The following is a 20,438-nucleotide window of genomic DNA, read 5'->3' on the forward strand; positions in this document are numbered from 1 at the left end:
AGTATCCCTGCACCTGAAAGAGACACAGACTTGGACGCTCTGTAGTTACAACCCACAGGGAAGTTTTAATCTGTTAGCACCGCTGGCCCCGGCAACGGTTCCCTACCTCCTCCCACCCTGACTGCACATACGGGAATTTGAAAACCGAGCGGCTCTTGCACAGAGGAGAGCCGGCTTATTAGAGGGCCAACACTGCAAATTTCTCAGTCTCCTCTGTGTTTGCCCTGCAATAAAACGGAAAACAATTTTTATTGCCCAGGGGATAGGACTGTCTTCTGGGTACCCAACCCTGGAAGTGGTCAGCAAGTTCTGGTTCTGGTTTGAGGGCTATTTCAGAATGCCATTCACTGTTCTTTCCACTTAATTGGTGCCGAGTCTCCATTTTGGAATAGGATTTCGCTCCCTTGCATTCTTTCCATAGGGGGAGAAACAATTTTCCAGGCTCATTTCCCTGAGAATTGCTTACATCTCGACTGCGTTAGTTTAAGTAAACTGTTGATAAGATTGCGGGAATACTAAGGTCTTTACCCTCAAATGCCTGGCAGACAAACACCAGTAAGAAAGGCCACATTTTTAAAGTCAGGGTGTTCAGAAGAACAACCCACATGTATTGGATTGTGCATGGAGAATCTCATGTTTGTGAGATGCTAGACAACCCTGGGGCGCTTGGGAATAGGTTACAAATAATGCAGGCCTGTGTTCTGATTTCCACAGCTTCGTTGTTTGGAGATGCATTTGATGAGTGAACATTCAAAGGCCCGAGGAACATGCCAGAGAGCACAGAGCACCTGCCCGTGACAGCAGTGTGAGCGCGAAAGGGTCGTCTCTGCTAATGAAACGAGAGAACATTTTGACTGCCATCACGTTGTGTCCAACGACAAGGCTTGGCACCAAATGCAATTCTGAAAATACCGGACTGACTAAAACGTTCCTTTGCAGATGAACTTGTAAACAGAAGGGGGGCTTTAAATCAAGGAGGACTAATTATGGAAGCAGGAGTAAAATTTTTATTTGGACTGAAGCCTAAAGGCCAAACAAGTGGACCCTATGCAGGCAATATTTGCTCTCGTCCAGAGGAAGAGACTGTGGGATTTCAGTAAGTCAGAGGCAGTCCTGGTGCCTCTGTTTTTGGGGCACCACTTTTTTTCTCGTGCACTGATGACAGGATCCTGCTTTGCACACTCTCCTCGTTCCTGGCTCCTTTCTCAAGTTTCAGCTTTCTTGTTTACTTTTGTTTCTTTCTGGGTGAGTCTGTTTTGGAAGTCCTTTTTCCAGGACAAGGTGGAAAAGAAGTGAACAGTGGTGCATAGTGAGGGGAGTAAGTCAGGACTAAGATGGTGGTTCCAATGGTGCCTTTAAGTCTTTGGTCATTTAGAGGCTCCTTGCCCAAGGTTGGTCCCTCTTTCCTCTGTGTGCCCAGAGGGAGGATCAGCTTATCTCTGGAGGAAAAAGGAACTTATGTACATATTTATGCTAAGATAGGAGGAAAAAAATATATTGATTCCTCTTGGGGGAATTCAATTTTCATTCATTCATTCATTCATTCATTCATTCATTCCTCCCTCCCTCCCTCTTGGGAGGATTTTACAGTTTTACAGAGACAGAGGCAGGGTGCAGATTAGCATTTAAATCTAAAGGAATATTACCTAGTGAAAAAAGAAAACTAAAAACCTTCTTAAGTAGGAAATCACATCACAAAGTCTGCTTTTGTCTGTGAGGGTTACAAGGACCTGAGACCAGCTTGCCCAGACTTTTCTACTCTGTCTCTCCTGGATTTAACATGTTCCTTTCTCTCCCAATATTGAAGATCCCTACATATCTCTATTTTACCTGAAATTTCTTATACTTTCATATAAGCTCATTGACTCTTATTTTTTTCACATCAATTTCATCTTGAGCCGATGTGAGGGGACTCAGCCCTGAGCTACCCTAAAGTGAACCAGTGGTTTGATAAATCCAGTGGGCATTTGTGAACTGACACACTAGAACTCTCAGCAGCGTGCAATGTCATTGTCTCCTCCCCCTATCTTGAAACACACTCTGTTCTTGGCTTCTGTGATGCATCTGGCTTTGCTTCTGAGCTCTCCTTTTCTGTGTGTGTGTGTGAGACAGACAGAGAGAGAGAGAGAGAGAGAGAGAGAGAGAGAGAGAGACAGAGAGACAGAGAGACAGAGAGACAGAGAAATCCTTCTCCTTTCCCTGATTTTTAAATGCTAAAGTTCCTCAAGAATCAGCCCTCAGTACCATGATGCTCTAATTCCCTACTTTCTGCCTCATGCACATCTTTAATTTCACCTACCACGTAAAAGCTCATAATTTCCAAGTGAGTACCAACCTCTCGCCCAAGCTCCAGGCCTGCCCAACCGGTCTCAAGGGCAGCTCATCTATAACCCGAACAAAAATCAATTCACTAGCACTGCCCCCCCACCAAACCTGGCCACCATTCAACCTTTCTGCCTTAGCGAACGCCCCCGTCTTCCTCTGACCTCCAGATGCCAAATCCTTGCGCTGGCCTGACCTTGCTCCCCTTCAGCACCAACATCTACATTCGTGCAGAGACCTCCTGGCTTTGCCACCTGACTCTCTCTCAAATGCTTTTCTCTATTCACCCAGCCCTCATTCAAGTCCTGTCCACAATCAGCTTTTCCCTGCAAAATACTCTGCTGGTTCTCTCTGCTTTCACTTCACAGTCTTCCAACCCCAGAGGAAAGGATGTTCAATTAGCAGGTCAACCAACTCATCGCTTCTGGTAACTTACAAGCCTGGAGTGATTTTCCTAAATCCTTAACACCCGGCCTGACTTTGACTTTCTCGGTCCCAGGCTGATTGCACTTTGGTTCCCTGAATATGCATTCTGTGCATACCCATCTACAGGGTTTGCAGATGCTATTTGCCTAGCTGCAATGCCCTCTGCATTTACTTGCCCAGCGAATACTAATTATTGCCTAACTAGCTAATTCATTAGAATTCAGCTCAAATCTAGATAAAATGTCACCTCCTCCGGGAAGCTCTCCCAGAACCATTAACGTGTGTCTCTCTCCCTCACGGCACCACACGCATCATGAAGGCAAGGAGCATGCCTGTTGTATTCACCACTGTGTATGCAGCATTTTGTAGGAACCCAGAAAGTGTTGAATAAAATGCGTGCATATGACAAAGTGAACGAACACAGCAAAGGCAGGTGCGTGAGGCGCTGCGGACTCATCGCAGGGCCTTTGAAACTATATTCGTATCAAGGGATTTTGTAGATTAAAACACGTGACTGGACACTCATTTGTAGCTTTGTATAAATTTCACCATGAGAAAGAGTCCCTCATGGAGAACGAAACTGAGAATCCTCAACTTAGATCATAAATAAACGCATTTACGAATCTACATTCTTCGAGCTGTCAGAGGAGCAAGATCCTTAGTATTAGAAAATAGGCTTCCTACTTAGTCTGCACATTGTGAAACACAGTGCCTGAGTCATCATTCAGTGAATTTCGAAGTGTTTATTAAACGAATACGTATTCTCACAGGGAAATAACGCATACCTTTCATCACGAATGCTACTTTCCGCTCTAAATAAGCCTTAATGATGCTTAACTTTGATCTGCTGTTGTCTCTTCTAATGTCTTTGTGATTACAACTTCATATTTTAGAAAGAGAAGCCCTTAGTGGATAATTAGCAGCAATCAAGAAAAGCTTAAACATGCCATAAAGGTAAAGATTCTGTCAAGAATAATTTTCTTTGTCGGTAATTTATGTGGTGAGAGGGGCTGAAGGCATATATCCAGCAGCAGGAAAGTTCGAAGAACCATTTCATGAGAACATTGCTCTCAAGCCAACCTTTCTGGACCAGCCACCCACACCGGATGAGAGGAGTGTTTCTGAAAAGGATGGTTTGTACATTTTGTGTAGGAGTCCGCCACTGAAGCCTGATTATGCTAACAGCTAATTAAGTTCTAAACATCTCAACTGCATCTATCTTTATAGTCAGGCCTTTTTTTTTTTTCCTCCTTTTATCCAAATAGTCATAGTCGATGAGACAATACCAACAGTAAGTTCACAGGGATAAATACTGTGATCATTTCAGTCGGACTTTAAGAAATACCACTCTCATCTTTGGTGAATTCGGCAAAATCACGGAGACTCACACGGCAGAGCCAATCAACACCTCAGTTCTCAACGGTACAGACTTTGTGATCTATATAGAAATTTAGAGGCATTACAAGAATGATCCAGGGAATTGAGACCAATTAGAGCGTGAGCCTAGTCCCTGAAGTGGCAAACCTTAGAAGCTCCTTAAATATGAGATGAAGGCACAATATACTTAAGGGGAAGAAATTGAATAAAGAGACAACAGCATTAACACAGATAGACATTTAAACTTGTTAGTTCAACTAAAAAGCTCTGCCTTGGGAATAATTCACAGTTTACCTCCGAGAGAGAAGACACGTAGTTAAAATGATACTTTCAACCTCAGAAACCTTCAGATATTATTGATTTTTTTCCCATTTTTCAAATAATATTAAGGAACGTGGGTTATGCATTCATTTGGATTTAATATTAATTGAACTAGAAAACTTTAACCTCTCCTAGTGAACTTATATTCAAGTATAATAACTAATTTATAGTCTATCAAATTTATGGTTCAAGTAATATTTTGAGCCACTTAGATGCAACTAGTCATTTGCTGTTCCTCTTTGTTCTTCAATCGTAATTGAACTTTCTTTTAGCCAAATGTTGCTATTATTTATTTATTTTTTTTTAACGTTTATTTATTCTTGAGAGAGACACAGAGCAAGACCATGAGCAGGGGAAGGGCAGAGTGAGAGAGGGAGACACAGAATCCCAAGCAGGCTCCAGGCTCTGAGCTGTCAGCACGGAGCCCAACGCGGGGCTGAAGCTCACGGACTGTGAGATCATCACCCGAGCCGAAGTTGGACGTTTAACCAACTGAGCCACCCAGGCGCCCCTAAATGTTGCTATTTTTATCAAAATGGTATTTACGGATATTTTCCAGGCTAGGTGAAATTTCATGACATTCTACCGAAGTGAGAGCAGTTTGTCCACATACGAGTAAAGAGTTCCCGGCCAGGTAAAGTTAGTTTTATGGTAATCAATATGCAATAATTATCTATAAATCAAGCCATTTATCAAAAGCTCTAGGATATACTTCCAGTGATTAATTCCACCAACAGTAACATTCCCTTTACAGCCCTTTATCATTCACAAAGCACTTTTACATACTCCTATCAATTAACTCACAGAAACACCATTTTAAAAGTAAGATGCGGCCATCAAGAGGCAGTGTAACTGGACTAAGACCAGGGGGTTGGAAACGACAAAGGGGGGAAGCAAAGCCCGAGGCTGTGGCCCCACGTTCAGGGTACTCTTCACACAGAATCCGTTCCAGTGAGAAGTATGGTCACCCTTCCTGGCCTGTAACTGTCAGATCTGAACGTTGCCGTATTTGTTTTCCCTGTTGTCTTTGGTTGAAGCACGTGTGCGTGACCTCACAGATGCCCAGAGTTCATGAGATGCAAGCACAGTCATCTTTATAGAGCCAGGAGGACGCTGGGAAGGATACGGGTAAGTCAAGGCGCCTTCCCATCACTGACCCATTTCAAGCCTGTGACCAGACTCAACTTTGGGTCAACAGGACTTACACAAAAACTTTCATTAAAGAATCTAACATCTAGCCAGAGACAGAAATAGACCATAGAATGCTTTAGTTTAAAAGAGGTATGGGGCGCCTAGGTGGCTCAGTCGGTTAAATGTCCAGCTTCAGCTCTGGTTATGATCTCATGGTTTGTGAGTTCGAGCCCTGTGTTGGGCTCTGTGCTGACAGCTCAGAGCCTGGAGCCTACTTCGGATTCTGTGTCTCCCTCTCTCTCTGCCCTCCCCCACTTGCAGTCTGCCCCTCTCTCTCAAAAATAAATAAACATTAAAAAAATAAAATAAAAGAGGTCTGACTTTTTCTAGTAACTGCAAAAATACATACACAGTTGCTCACGTAGATTTTAGATAAATTTTCAAGATTACCAGCCATTATATATATACAAAAGGTGTATTATACGACACCTATTTATATGGAATGACCCATGGTAATCTTAATCGACTATATATACTCAAGAAAAAAATGCTAACATAAATTATAAAGATGAATTTCTGTATAGCAAATGTTCCTCTAAGGATAAAGTCCAATAATAACAAGGGACTTTTATAACTTTTAAAACTGATAGGGTAGTTTAAATGGCCCCCTCTGCCATCTCAGTAGGATTAGTACTAATACCAGAAGCTAAACTTAGCATTAATATGTATTTTGACCGAGTGCAGGAAAAAACCCCAGAAAATTAATATCTACCACCCACAGTACAGGCAATCCGATGACTGTGTGCAGTTTGGCGTTAAAACTGCCTAGTGCGATTCCTGAGCAAATCTTGGCAAAGGCACGGCTGCCATTTGACCTTCGGATGTGTGTGTCTGTGTCCCTACAAAGAGCGGAGGAAACAGAAGCAACCATATGGGCAAGAAATTGTGAATATATTGACAGCTTTGAAGATAATAGAATTTTATCAGTCAAAATGAATTACAGTACTTATTTTTTTTTTCATTCTAGACCAAAGTTTTAATCTTCCTAGATTCTCAAGGCAAAAGCAATTAATTTTTTTTTTTTTTGGCTTTTGAGGTTACTACAAAACCAACCAAATTCTGCCCCTGAACTATCTTTTTACTGATAAATTTTTGTCAGTTTAATCCTTCACGTGTCCTGTGTGATATCACTACTAAATTGCTTTCACTTGAATTAGTTTTTTTTGGGGGGGGGGGCAGAAGAGGGGAGACTTATAAAGATTGCCATTTTGTAAAAGAAACCTAGATTTGTTTGTCAGAAAAAGCCAATCTCAAATAATTTCAAATCTTTGTCAAACAAGTTAAGGGTTTTTTTCATTTTCATTTTCATTTTTAAAAATTTACATCCAAATCAGTTAGCATCTAGTGCAACAATTTCAGGAGTAGATCCCTTAGTGTCCCTTCCCCATTTAGCCCATCCCCCCCCTCCCCACAACCCCTCCAGCAACCCTCAGTTTGTTCTCCATATTTATGAGTCTCTTCTGTTTTGTCCCCCTCCCTGTTTTTATACTATTTTATATATTTATACTTATGTTCATCTGTTTTGTCTCTCAAAATCCTCATAGGAGTGAAGTCATAGGATTTTTGTCTTTCTCTGACTGACTCATTTCACTTAGCATAATACCCTCCAGTTCCATCCAGGTAGCTGCAAATGGCAAGATCTCGCTCTAAAAAAGTTAAAGGTTTAAAATGGATACAATTGTATTTATGTTAGTAGATACAAAAAGGATAATTAATGGGATATGTACTATCTCCTATCATTCTGGTAACTTAGTGCCTCGGCAGTTCAAGAGAAAGCAACAGAGCAACAGGGTATTTGAAACGGGAAATACTTCAGCTTTGTTAATTTCCCCTACAGTTTCACAAACAACTATTGCACACTGTGGCCACCACTCATCCATCAAGTATTTTCAATGGGAGAAATAATGTTTGCATTCAATTATTTATAGGGGGTTTAAAACTTACCATTTTTCCCTTGTGGAGATGATCTTGCTCCCCAAATTAAGATTTCATGTTTAAGAAGAGACTTACAGAGGAAGCATCCTATGTAGTAACTACCTTGAAATTTGCTAGTTCCCCCCTCTGAAGCAAGTGATTTCTTCTGTCGGAGTGCTGGGATTTGTTACGTCCAACGAAATAGTTAATCTTCTATTTATTCAAAATCAACTTCGAAAAATCAAGATGAAAGTCAAAGGAATAAAAAAATATCACTTACTTTGCTTTAGCTTCTGCGTCCTCATAGGCTTTATTAGACACGTCATCCAGTCCTCCAATCAAATGCTTGAAAGAGCTGTAAGGAAAAACACAGTCATCAGGATAAATGCTCTGCAGAGTCCTAACAATGACTACCTCGTCAATGATACATTGAAACAATCTAAAAGGATCTGACTAAAAATGAAGTCAAACATTTAAACCAGATACGTCATTAAGAAACATATCAGATAATGATACTGTCTCTGACAACGGTGACCTATTCCATCATGTTTACCTCCGTGGTTCCCAACACCTAGAACTGGACCTGGTGAAAGGAGATATTCAAACAACGGCTGGAATAAAGTCTGTGACACACAAAAGGACATATGTCACAAAGTGGGTCAACTTTACTAGGGATCATGACAAGATCTACCAATTATGGAATGCCTACTGCATGCCTACTGTAGGCACTCTTCTTTTAATTATCATGAACATATATTGATTCCAGGTCTACAACACACTGTAAAAGACAAACATTATTATCTCCACGTGCCAAAACTGTAAACTAATCTTCAAAGGCAAAATACATATGCAGAAGACAGGCACACGACAGAGGAGAATTATAGGAGAGTCAACTCGTTTTGGACGGATGAAGATACTGACTTTAGGATCAACCAGGAAGGGTGATACACCGGTGCAAACCCAATCTATCCCATAGCCTACATGGACCTAGAACTGTGTTCAGGCTTTATATAATGAAGTCTCATCTATTATAGGTCTACAACATAAAATATTACTGGGCCAGCACAAAAGGAAAACACACACACACACATACACATACACACACACAAGAATTACCCTTGAAAATTACTGAATGCAACCAGATACCAGAACTCTTATGTGCACTACATTCTGGCAAGCAGTGAACTGAACAGAAGAACAAAAGGAAAATCTACATTCAACGTTTATTTATTTTTGGGACAGAGAGAGACAGAGCATGAACGGGGGAGGGGCAGAGAGAGAGGGAGACACAGAATCGGAAACAGGCTCCAGGCTCTGAGCCATCAGCCCAGAGCCTGACGCGGGGCTCGAACTCACGGACCGCGAGATCGTGACCTGGCTGAAGTCGGACGCTCAACCGACTGCGCCACCCAGGCGCCCCAGGAAAATCTACATTCAAAGTGCTCACATAATAATCAAGGCCCTCACTTACATGGTGCTTATATGCTGGCTACCACTGAATGCATTTTACATGTAGTAACACACACTTTAATCGTTACAGCAACCCTGTGAGTCAGAATTACCTCCACTGCATAGATGAGCACCCAAAGGCATGAGAGGTTATGAAACTGACCTGAAGTCGTACAGCCCAGCAGCGTGAAGGCTGGTAGGGAAGGAGGCCACCATTCCCCCTCATACCCTCAAGACCTACACTGCGGCTTCCGGCCAAATCACTGTGCCTTCACGACAACCATAAAAGCCCCAGCGACGTCTAGCCTATGCATGGAGAATGGCAAAGAGCTGTAAGGAATTACATTTCAATTTTAAACCACTAGAATCTCAATGCACAGAAAAAGCTTCGTGTGAGTATCAAATAATAAAATATGCCTGGTCAGGTCCTGAAACATAGGGTATTTGGTTGATTTAAAGTTAAACATTGCTTAACCACTTTGACACACACTGGTTTTTGTTTTTGTTTTTATGAAAAATGTGTAAAGAGAGACTTGACTCTTCCTTGGAGGCTGGTCAAAAGGAGACAGGGCGGGTACGACATCAGTCCTGTGGGTAATGATCTCATCTGGGGGGCAGGGTAAGTGGAATGCTGAGCTAAAACATGAAGTATTTCTAATACAAAAAGGGACCAAAAGGAAGAGACAGAAGACTAAGGAATCAAGAACCACAGAGCATCAAGTTTTCTGAGGTGAATTGCATTAATGAATGTCAAATGAACGGAGGCTGCCAAAGGTGATGGTCCTTATACAACTTTCCAAAGACATATAATTAGTGACAAAATAAATGATAAATAATAATCCCTTGTGGGGCTGGTTCAATATCTGCAAAACAATTAATGTGACTCATCACATCAATAAAAGAAAGGACAAGAACCATAGAATCCTCTCGAAAGATGCAGAGAAAGCATGTGACAACATATAGCATCCTTTCTTGATAAAACCCTCAAGAAAATAGGGATAGAAGGAGCATACCTTGAGATAATAAAAGCTATATATGAGCGACCCAATGCTAATATCATCCTCAATGGGGAAAACCTGAGAGCTTTTCCCCTAAGGTCAGGAACGAGACAGGGAATATTCACTCCCACCGCTCTTATTCAACATAGTATTGGAAGTCTTAGGCTCTGCAATCAGACAACACAAAGAAATAAAAGGCATCCAAATTGTCCAGGAGGAGGTCAAACTTTCACTTTTGCAGATGACATGATACTCTATATGGAAAACCCAAAAGATTCCACCAAAAAACTGCTAGAATTGATCCATGAATTCAGCAAAGTTGCAGGATATAAAATCAACGCACAGAAATCGGTTGCATTCCTATGCACCAACAATGAAGTGACAGAAAGAGAAATCAAGGAATCAATCCCATTTACAGTTGCACAAAAAAACCCATAAAATAACTAGGAATATATCTAACCAAAGAGGTGAAAAATCTATACACTGAAAACTATAGAAAGCTTATGAAATAAATTGAAAAAGACACACTAAAAATGGAAAAAGATTCCATACTCCTGGATAGGAAGAACAAATATTGCTAAAATGTTGATACTACCGAAGGAAATCTACATATTCAATGCAATCCCTATCAAAATAACACCAGCATTCTTCACAGAGCTAGAACAAACAATCCTCAAAGTTGTATGGAACCAGAAAAGACCTCAAATAGCCAAAGCGATCTTGAAAAAGAAAACCAAAGCAGGAGGCATCACAATCCCGGACTTCAAGCTATACTACAAAGCTGTCATCATCAAGACAGTATGGTACTGGCACAAGAACAGACACTCAGATCAATGGAACAGAATAGAGAACCTAGAAATGGACGCACAAACGTATGGCCAACTAATCTTTGACAAAGCAGGAAAGAATATCCCATGGAATAAAGACCGTCTTTTCAGCAAGTGGTGCTGGGAAAACTGGACAGCGTCATGCAGAAGAATGAATCTGGACCGCTTTCTTACACCATACACAAAAATAAACTCATAATGGATGAAAGACCTCAATGTAAGACAGGAAGCCATCAAAATCCTCGAGGAGAAAGCAGGCAAAAACCTCCTTGATCTTGGCCGTTGCAACTTCTTAACACGTCTCCAGAGGCAAGGGAAACAAAAGCAAAAATCAGCTACTGGGACCTCATCAAAATAAAAAGCTTCTGCACAGAGAAGGAAACAATCAGCAAAACTAAAAGGCAACTGACAAAATGGGAGAAGATATTTGCAAATGACAGATCAGATAAAGGGTTAGTATCCAAAATCTACAAAGAACTTATCAAACTCAACACCCAAAAAACAAATAATCCAGTGAAGAAATGGGCCAAAGACATGAATAGACACTTCTGCAAAGAAGACATCCAGATGGCCAATCGACACATGAAAAAATGCTCAACATCACTCATCATCCGGGAAATACACATCAAAACCACAATTAGATACCACCTCACACTTGTCAAAATGGCTCACATTAACAACTCAGGCAACAACAGATGTTGGTGAAGATGCAGAGAAAGAGGATCTCTTTTGCAATTGTTGGTGGGAATGCAAGCTGGTGCGGCCACTCTGGAAACCAGTAGGGAGGTTTCTCAAAAAACTAAAAATAGAACTACCCTGTGACCCAGCAATTGCACTACTGGGCATTTATCCACAGGATACAGGTGTGCTGTTTCGAAGGGACACATGCACCCCCATGTTTATAACAGCACTATCAACAATAGCCAAAGTATGGAAAGAGCCCAAATGTCCATCGATGGATGAATGGACAAAGAACGTGGCATATATATGTGTGTGTGTGTGTGTGTATATACACACACACACACACATATATATATATATATATATATACACACATACATATACATACACACACAATGGAATATTACTCGGCATCAAAAACAATGAAATCTTGCCATTTGCAACTACATGGATGGAACTGGAGGGTATTATGCTAAGTGAAATTAGTCAGAGAAAGACAAATATCATATGACTTCACTCATATGAGGACTTTAAGAGACAAAACAGATGAACATTAGGGAAGGGAAACAAAAATAATATAAAAACAGGGAGGGGGAAAAAACAGAAGAGACTCATAAACACGGAGAACAAACTGAGGGTTACGGGAGGGGTTGTGAGAGGGGGGATGGGCTAAATGGGTCAGGGGCACTAAGGGATCTACTCCTGAAATCATTGCTGCACTAGAGGCTGACTAATTGGATGTAAATTTAAAAATAAATAAATAATAATAATCCCCATAGTGGAGATCAGTGTTCAAATACGATTTCTGCCATTGCCAAGGGAAACTCCCTATGCGAGATGGGTTTAAGATTGTAAAGTAAAGGGGTGCCTGGGTGGCTTAGTCAATTGACCGTCCGGCTTCCGATCTGGTCATGACCTCATGGTTTATGGGTTCGAGCCTGGTGTCAGGCTCTGGGCTGACAGCTTGGAGCCTGGAGCCTGGTTTGGATTCTGTGTCTCCTTCTCTCTCTGCCCCTCCCCCACTTGCACTCTGCCTCTCTGTGCCTCTCAAAAATGAATAACCGTTTAAAAAATTAAAAAAAATTGTAATGTTAAAGACAGTATTTATTTTATTGCGAAAAAAATCAATAACATCTGGTTGATTTTCTGTTTTTAGAGATAATGTAAGATTTAAGCGCAGAGAGTTAAAAGTTTCTTGTTCAAGATGACTCCAATTCTGCAGCACATCTGGGACTAAAATCTGCATTCCCTCATTCCCACTCCTTCCTCTACAATACGTAGATATTTTTAATATAACTAAATCCAAAACATTGTGAAAAGGCCCTGACAGAGAGGAAACAAAGAGCACGCTGTGGTAAAAACCGAAGAGGAACAGCCAGTATGGGAGCTTTTCAAATACACTCAGACTGTGTTCTTACATGTTTGACACGCAGAGTAATTTGGGGAGTTCAAATAGTTAAAAAAAATTCTTCCTCCTATTTATTTGACCTAAATATATTTTATGCAGGATAGGATATGATCAAAGATTTAGAGGGTGAATGGATGGCAGTTACGGTAAGTAAGGATGAAGGCCTTTATAACTTAAGAAAACCTGTCCACCCCACTAGGGTTGGTTAAAACTATGCAGATCGCTTTTCGAAAAGGCAGTTTCAAACTCCTATTCGCAGAGTATACAAACGTAAAATCCTCCATCTGGTGAAGCTCTACAGAAAGCATCTAATCACAGGAATGAGTTTAAAAGTAAGTCGAGCCTGATTGAAAAAAAAAACACATTTAGACTGGTTACGAGCTCTTTAGAGACATTTTTGTTAAATCTTAGTCATGTCCAATGACAAGCATCACATTTGAAAAGAATGAATAAAAGTGGTATTTCCAGAGTGATTTTTTGGTGTAAGTTTTAAGAGGCCTTGATTTAAAGTAATAATTTTCTAGGCGGTGCTAATGATTCAATATTTATTATCTTTTTTTTTTTACCACTAGATTAGAAAAAATGAAGGGAATAACATCAATTTACAAAGGCCCCTAACTTGATCAACAGGAATTTACTTCTGAAATAAACTCCCTCTAATTAAAGAAAATCCTTTCCATTTAAAATGTAATCAATTTATTACTATAGAAAACTTTTAAGAACTGTGAGAAGAAATTAAGAAGGCATCGGATTTCTCTATCCACAAATAACTAATGGGAATATCTTTACGTATTTCTTTTCACTGTTTTTTTTTTCTGCAGAGCTCTATTGTTGTCTGTTATAGGGCTGTAATCATAAAGCATCTGTGATTTATGTTGATTTCTACCTTAATATTAGGGCTGAAGTGTATACTTTTATTTTTAAAAACTCATAAGCAGTAGTTTCACAAAGAGTAGGTCATTGTATGTACCTACTCTGGAGAGTACCTACTAATCCATGGCAGACACCAACACATGCACACTTACGCACACACACACACACACACACACACACACTTACGCACACACACACACTTACACAGACAGATGAAGAAGTGTGGCAACTGTGCACAAAAACATTTATATTTATACTCTCTATTACAGGTTAGACATATGGAATTTCTTTTCAAAATAAAATATCCAGGACAATCATCTTGGCTTTGAAATTGGAACCATATGTCCTTTGGAAATCATCTTTATTTAGAGAGCAATCCTGGCCAAGTAACATTTTTTTGAAACACAGAACAAAGGCTTCCTGCTAATATTCTAAGTGTTCTCCAACAGTAAGCCCAACATTATGCTTCTCTAAAAGTTTAAGAAAATGTGCCATCTTCAAGCTGTATTAGTAAGTTCCAAGTGGTTGTCTCTGTGTATCCCTGCACTCATCAACGAATATTTTAAGAATCTTGATAAGCTTAATTGACGGTGTTACAGAATTTATTATTCCCGGTGCAAGCATGAATGTTCCATTTTTTTCTTCCTTCTCACAGATTTCCTAAAGGAACACCTGCCATGTTTGTGGACCTACATCAAAGAGACGTTTGGAAAATATTACTATACGCATCGGACACCTTTTTAAATATTTACTTAGGTCTTGTGACATTTCTTGGCTACTAAGGGAGAGGACTTTTGCTGTTTTATTAAGAAATTATAATGCAATGGTTTAAAAAGTTTAACAACAACTCTAGTCTCTGGGAGACTAGAGACCAAAGTTTGTTTATAAACAAACTCACAATTCGTGTATGAGTTATATTTTAGCCTTGTGAAATAAGAGAGCCAATTTCACATACATTCTAGACATAATTCCAGAACAAATGAAGAAGACGTTAACGAGCAACAGACTTTTATTCAGGGTATTTCAACAACAAAACTTACTGCATGTTGAGGCAGTATTAGTGAGAATCCAATTTTAATGAGTCTTGACAATATTTTAAGGGGGTGGACAAAACGTTATGAGGTGAGAACACAGAAGTAGCAACAGCGAACGGAAAATGCCTTTTATGTTTAATGCTGGTATTTCCAACATTCTTGCGATGAAGGGGTAGAAAAGAAAGAAGACAGAAAAAGGGAGGAAAGGAAGAGGAAAAGAGGGATTGAAAGAAAGGAGGAAGAAGGGAAGGGAGAGGAGAGAAGGAGGAAGCAGAAATGCTCCTTCCACACCGAGAATGGTATTTATAGAAATTCTCCTTCAGAAATATCATAAAAGGCTATGTTTCTTATTCTAGGAAATTTGTCTGTTTCAGAACAGGATAGTGACAGTAACTCAGTGGGTAATAATTTCAGTTATTAAGATGCTTTCATTATTAAGCCAAAACATCCTTTTGAACACAGCTGATTACTCAGTGGTGTATCTAAAAAGTGTGTAATTTTGCTCTTTGGTTGCGATATGATGAGACTTCATCTAGAGAGAAACGGGCTATTATGTTATTAGAAGAGTGGTCCGGATACCAGGGGTGAGCATTATCATGTTGCTCAAAAATGACAGCATTTATATTTCACTTTACAGTTTACAAAGCACTTTCTCTAATAATAAATTACGTATGCATTCAATAATACCTATTAATCGATTTAGTCGTCATGATCTTTTCTCCTCTATTCCACCAAATTGTTCAGAGATCTTGTCTAAAAGTGCTTAAAATCATTTTTTTTTTCAAATTCAAAATAGGGGGGGAGAAAATCTCCAAACATATTTATAACAGATATTCTTGTTTATATCTTTAAGTAAGATGGTATTCTATTCTTAACAGTTAAAGATGATGAGTCAAAATGAGCCAAAAGTAACATCTGAAACCCGGAACTATTACAAATACTTCACCAGTGCTAAGCAAAATATTTTTTAAGCATTATCTGAACTCTTGACAAAGCTTTCTTAGTTTGAATAGCATATATGATTACAGCCCATTAGACTTCCGTAGTTTGAATCTTGCCTAAATCCTTAAAAGTATATTTATAGAAAATACGAAGTTAGCATTTCAAATTACTTGGGACATTTGCTACTTAGCTAAGTCCAAGATATCAGAAGCATTCTTTCATTTCTTTGGTATGTTTATGAAGAAAATCTGTTAGTTCCCTTTGTGGCTTCAAATGAAGGCTCTTTGTTACTTATGTTTGATTCTTTTAGTTTTTAACTACCACAGTCATAATTATCAATGGTTTATCTTATCAAGTACCATCTGAATATATGTTTCCTTAGAGGGGAAAAGGAGCCCCAAGTTTAATAAAACCAATGAACACTCATATCCTTCCAATTACCCATCCACATCCATCCATCCATCTATCCAACCATCTGCCCACCCACCTATCCTTTCCTTCATCAATTCAGACACACTTATGTGTTTGTGCCATGCCATCTGTAAGGAACAACTCAAGCAACTGTGGTTATGCAACACGAATAAAATGCACCTTAAAGAAATTTATAGCTTTGATTATAGAGAAGAAATATAATACAAGATGGGAGGGGAAGAGTGGTCGAATGCTATCAGAAGGAAGGCTCTAGTATCTATACAAAGAACGTTATCTATTCAAGAAACATGATGGCAGTAACTTCAGAGAAAGCAGTTACACTTTTATGAGCAAACAGTTTTCTTATCAATTTTTTTTATTCTGCATATATGTTTCTATTTGTAGGAGAAAAATCACACACACCAAAGTGTTAGACATATGCGTCTGTCTTTCCTTTGTAACAATAATCCTTATATATCGTGGGGATTATTCATTAAGGAAAACTGATTACAAATAATACACATTTAATTTAAACCATTAACTGATTATAATTATAAGCTTTAAAGGAATCAAAAGTTGAAGATAATTCAAAGTGGCCTAATTACCACAGAAATCAAAAGTTAAGAATTGATTTCACAAACTCTGCTAATTCATTTACTATGATTTTTCAGCAACAAAAATCCATGTAGGGCTAACCACATTTTGTGTCTCATATGTCTGTATGGTTAGTTTTTTCCAGGGCAGAGCCTTGATGAGCCTGACTAGGCTTATTACATTAGTCAACTGACACAGACTAACTTGAATTTTAATACGTCCTTTTTTTTTTCTCATCCTAATGGTAATATATTGAAATTTTGAAAGGCACTAAACAACTCCAAAGAATAAAAGATAACTTGTAATTCTACAGCCTTGAGAACACTCATATTTGGGCATGAATTTTCCTAGACATTTTAGAATTCTATTTCAGAGTCAGAACTGTATTGTTTTAGCACTTACTTGACTTCAGGCGATGCCTGCGCTTACATAATAAGCAACTTAATGGTCAAACGAAAAAAAATAACAGTGTAGGACATCCTTGATTATGTAGAAACATACCATAGGGATTAATGAAATGTCTCAATCTCATTTATTTGTTTATTGAGTAATTGTACTGTTGAAACATTTGCAAGAGTTTCTGGCATAAGGTATTATTTCTTACTCTTTTCCAATTTTAATCTGTAACTGTTAAGGATACGTCCCACCTTAATAAAGAATGTAATAAAAGAAAAACTGTGTTTTACAAGTTTTACTTTGAGATATTTCCCCCTAAACCCCTTTCATTTCATAAATATTCCATCTTAACTAGTTATATACAAGATTCCTGTAATATTTTACCCTTATCTAAGCATGATTGAATTCCAGAATCTTTTGTAGATTAGCGCCACTCAAAGTATGGCTGGTAAACTGTACTGGTCTGAGAAGAGATTAGTAGTGAAGTTTAGAAAATTTTTCTAAATTTGGAAAATTGGATAGCAATCGGACATTGAGATATCCAAGATCAGTGGACTCACATGTTTTGAACAGAGCGTAAACCTGTTTAATTATTACCAAATTCATGAGGTGAGAAACATTGGGTACAAACTGTATGCAATTCATATACAGAAGGGCGATGTTAAATGTCTGATATTTTAAGATTAGTTGGCTAATTGTAGCCCCAAATGTATAAAATCCAGTATCTATTTCTTTCATTAAAAGACAATTTAAATTGAACCCTAACTTTACAGGATAAATGGACAGAACTGGGTGTTAATGAAGGATTCATGAAACTAGAACATCATTTGTTCCATTTTGGGTAAAAAATAAAAACGAATACCCCAAGTGTGTTGAAACTGTCTTAAACACAACTGCTTCATTTCCAACAAGACATCTCTTTGAGATGGGTTTCTCTGCTCGGAGCGTATTAGACAAAACACAAGTTTCAATAAACATCGTTCTCTACAATTGGCATCTCCATCCAGCCAGTCTAGACTAGAAAAGTCACCAAGGAAGAAACAGGTACATGTGGCACATTAGGAACAGATATTGACATACACACTGTTTTAAAAGTATAAGTAGAGAACTGCTACATTACTCATCAATTTTGCCCCTGTTATGACTGCCAATCACCGTAACAACCATTCTCCTTGTTGCTTATACATGCACTTTCAATGACACACTTTCAGTGTGATAAACCTGTGTGATTCTTTCTTTGCGTGGCGGCGTTAACTTTGGTCTGATATTTTTATTGAAACGTAATTTTATGTATGTTCGATCTAACAGTTTTTCAAAGCAGACATTATGCCTTTCTCCCTTTTATTTTTCTAGTAACCCACTGATATTTTATCTTACGAAAGCATCTCTCATGATGAATCGGAAATTCAAACAAAAGTGGTCCCGAGCGTAGGTCCTTGGAGAACCACTGTCTGACTCACCCCTCTCGCCCCCTCTCTTACATGCCCTTTTCTGAATCCTACCCAGTGGCTGTGTTTGCCCTTTAAGAGCACTTATTGCAAAGTTCTGGATGTGGCAGATTTCTGGTCACTCCCCTTGATTAGGTACTGAGCCCTTTGATGTCTAGGTTATCTTTTCTTTTTTTTTTTTTTTAAACCATGTATCTCTAGTACCAGTAAAGCATCTGCACAGAACACATTCAATTAAATGTTTTATTGAAGAAATTAATGCAGGTGTTATCGATTTCTGTAACACATCAAGGGATTCCCTAGTTCTGGAATTGAATTGCCCTATATGTAATGAATTTTTTTTTTCTGAAATAGAGAAATACATTCTATATATTTTTAGAGGGAAGTTAGAGTAAATGACATGTTAAAGAATTTAGAGCTACAAATAATATATGTTAACATACTAACACAACTGCAATATAAAATATTTATAAAAAGCACAGGTACATAAACAACAGAAAACATGACAGCGTAACATGGTGAAATCAAGGACGATGCCATTTCCATCACCCTAAGAACTCCATCATGCATGGCAAGTAAAGCAAGTCAAAACAATCACATACTCTGGGCGTCTCCTGGTTCACTCCGGCTAGTGTGGAACGTGGCCCCAGGGAAATAGGAATGAGCTTCTCTGGGTAATGAAGCCTCCTCTCCACCAGGCCCAGTGACCCTACCTTATCTGTCATGTTTCGGAGGGTGTCACTAATGTGGGAGAGCTGGGGTCTCACAGCCTCTGTTTTCTCTTCTGGATAACCTTACTTATTCTTTCCAGGACTTACTCTAGATCAGGGGCCAACAAATTTCTGCCTGCAGACCAAATACGGCCCAAATGCCTCTTTGGTAAGTAACGTTTTATTGGAACATGGCCACACTCATTCTTTCATATGTTGTCCATGGCTGCTTTTACACATAACAGCAGAGTTGACTGGTTGTAATGGGGAAAGAGTGGCCTGCGTAACTGAAAATATTGACTCTCTGGCTCTTTACAGAGAGAGTTTGTTCTAGATCATCGTTTTTCCTTCACGCCGCCACCCCACATAAAATCCAACACCAAATGTTATAATTCTACCTTCAATAATCTGAAATAAATCCCCTTTTCTCTATAATCCCTTTGGTCCCTACACCACTCTCTCCTTGGAAATTACTGTAATGGCCCATTTCCTTACACGGTAGGCAGGGCCATCTTTTAAACACATAAATCAGATCAGGTCTCTCCTCTCTGACCTCTCTGCCTGATCTCTCCTATTAGACTTCCTCTGCCCTTAGAATACATCAATCTTGCATCTGCCCCAGGGCCTTTATCTTCTGCCTGGATCATTCTTTCTCTAGATTTTGCATGGCTTTTTCTTAGTGCCATTCAGGTCTCAGAGGGGTCTTCTCTGACCAACAAACGGAAAGTAAAAAGCCCAGATCCTCACTGCCATGACTCTGTGTCATTTAACCCATTCTGTTTTAATCCTAGAGTTTATCACTTGCTAAAAACTTGATTCGTTAAATATGGGTTGTCTTTCTCACACTAGAATTTTCATGAGATCAGGGACCTCGTCTATCTTACTTATCAGTTACTCTTTAAGAACGAGAATATTGCCTGATGTAAAATAGAACAATAGAAATTTGAAGTGAATTAGTGGATAGATGGATTCACTTATTCATGGTGTTGACCAGAAGGCAAAGAGTTAAGTCTCCTGAAGCAAAGTTTTATTAAAATTCATGGTTTATGAGTTGAAAGTCCGGTGTCTGTGTGCCTCTTGGAATATCCACCTACACGAATAATAAATTTTTAGCAC

The 20,438-nt window shown here is 39.1% G+C and overlaps 1 protein-coding gene across 6 annotated transcripts in view; it reads right to left on the reverse strand.

Annotated features, from left to right (window-relative positions):
• PRKG1 (protein kinase cGMP-dependent 1) overlaps nucleotides 1-20,438 on the reverse strand; it is a 1,255,886-nt gene that overhangs the window by 107,241 nt on the left and 1,128,207 nt on the right. For all 6 annotated transcript variants that reach the window (XM_047825015.1, XM_047825014.1, XM_047825016.1 and 3 more), the window contains one exon: nucleotides 7,832-7,906. In XM_047825015.1, the coding sequence (XP_047680971.1) occupies nucleotides 7,832-7,906 (75 nt within the window). The remainder of the gene's footprint in view (nucleotides 1-7,831; nucleotides 7,907-20,438) is intronic.

This window comes from Prionailurus viverrinus, chromosome D2 (genome assembly GCF_022837055.1).
Source record: "Prionailurus viverrinus isolate Anna chromosome D2, UM_Priviv_1.0, whole genome shotgun sequence".
NCBI classification, from domain to species: domain Eukaryota; kingdom Metazoa; phylum Chordata; class Mammalia; order Carnivora; family Felidae; genus Prionailurus; species Prionailurus viverrinus.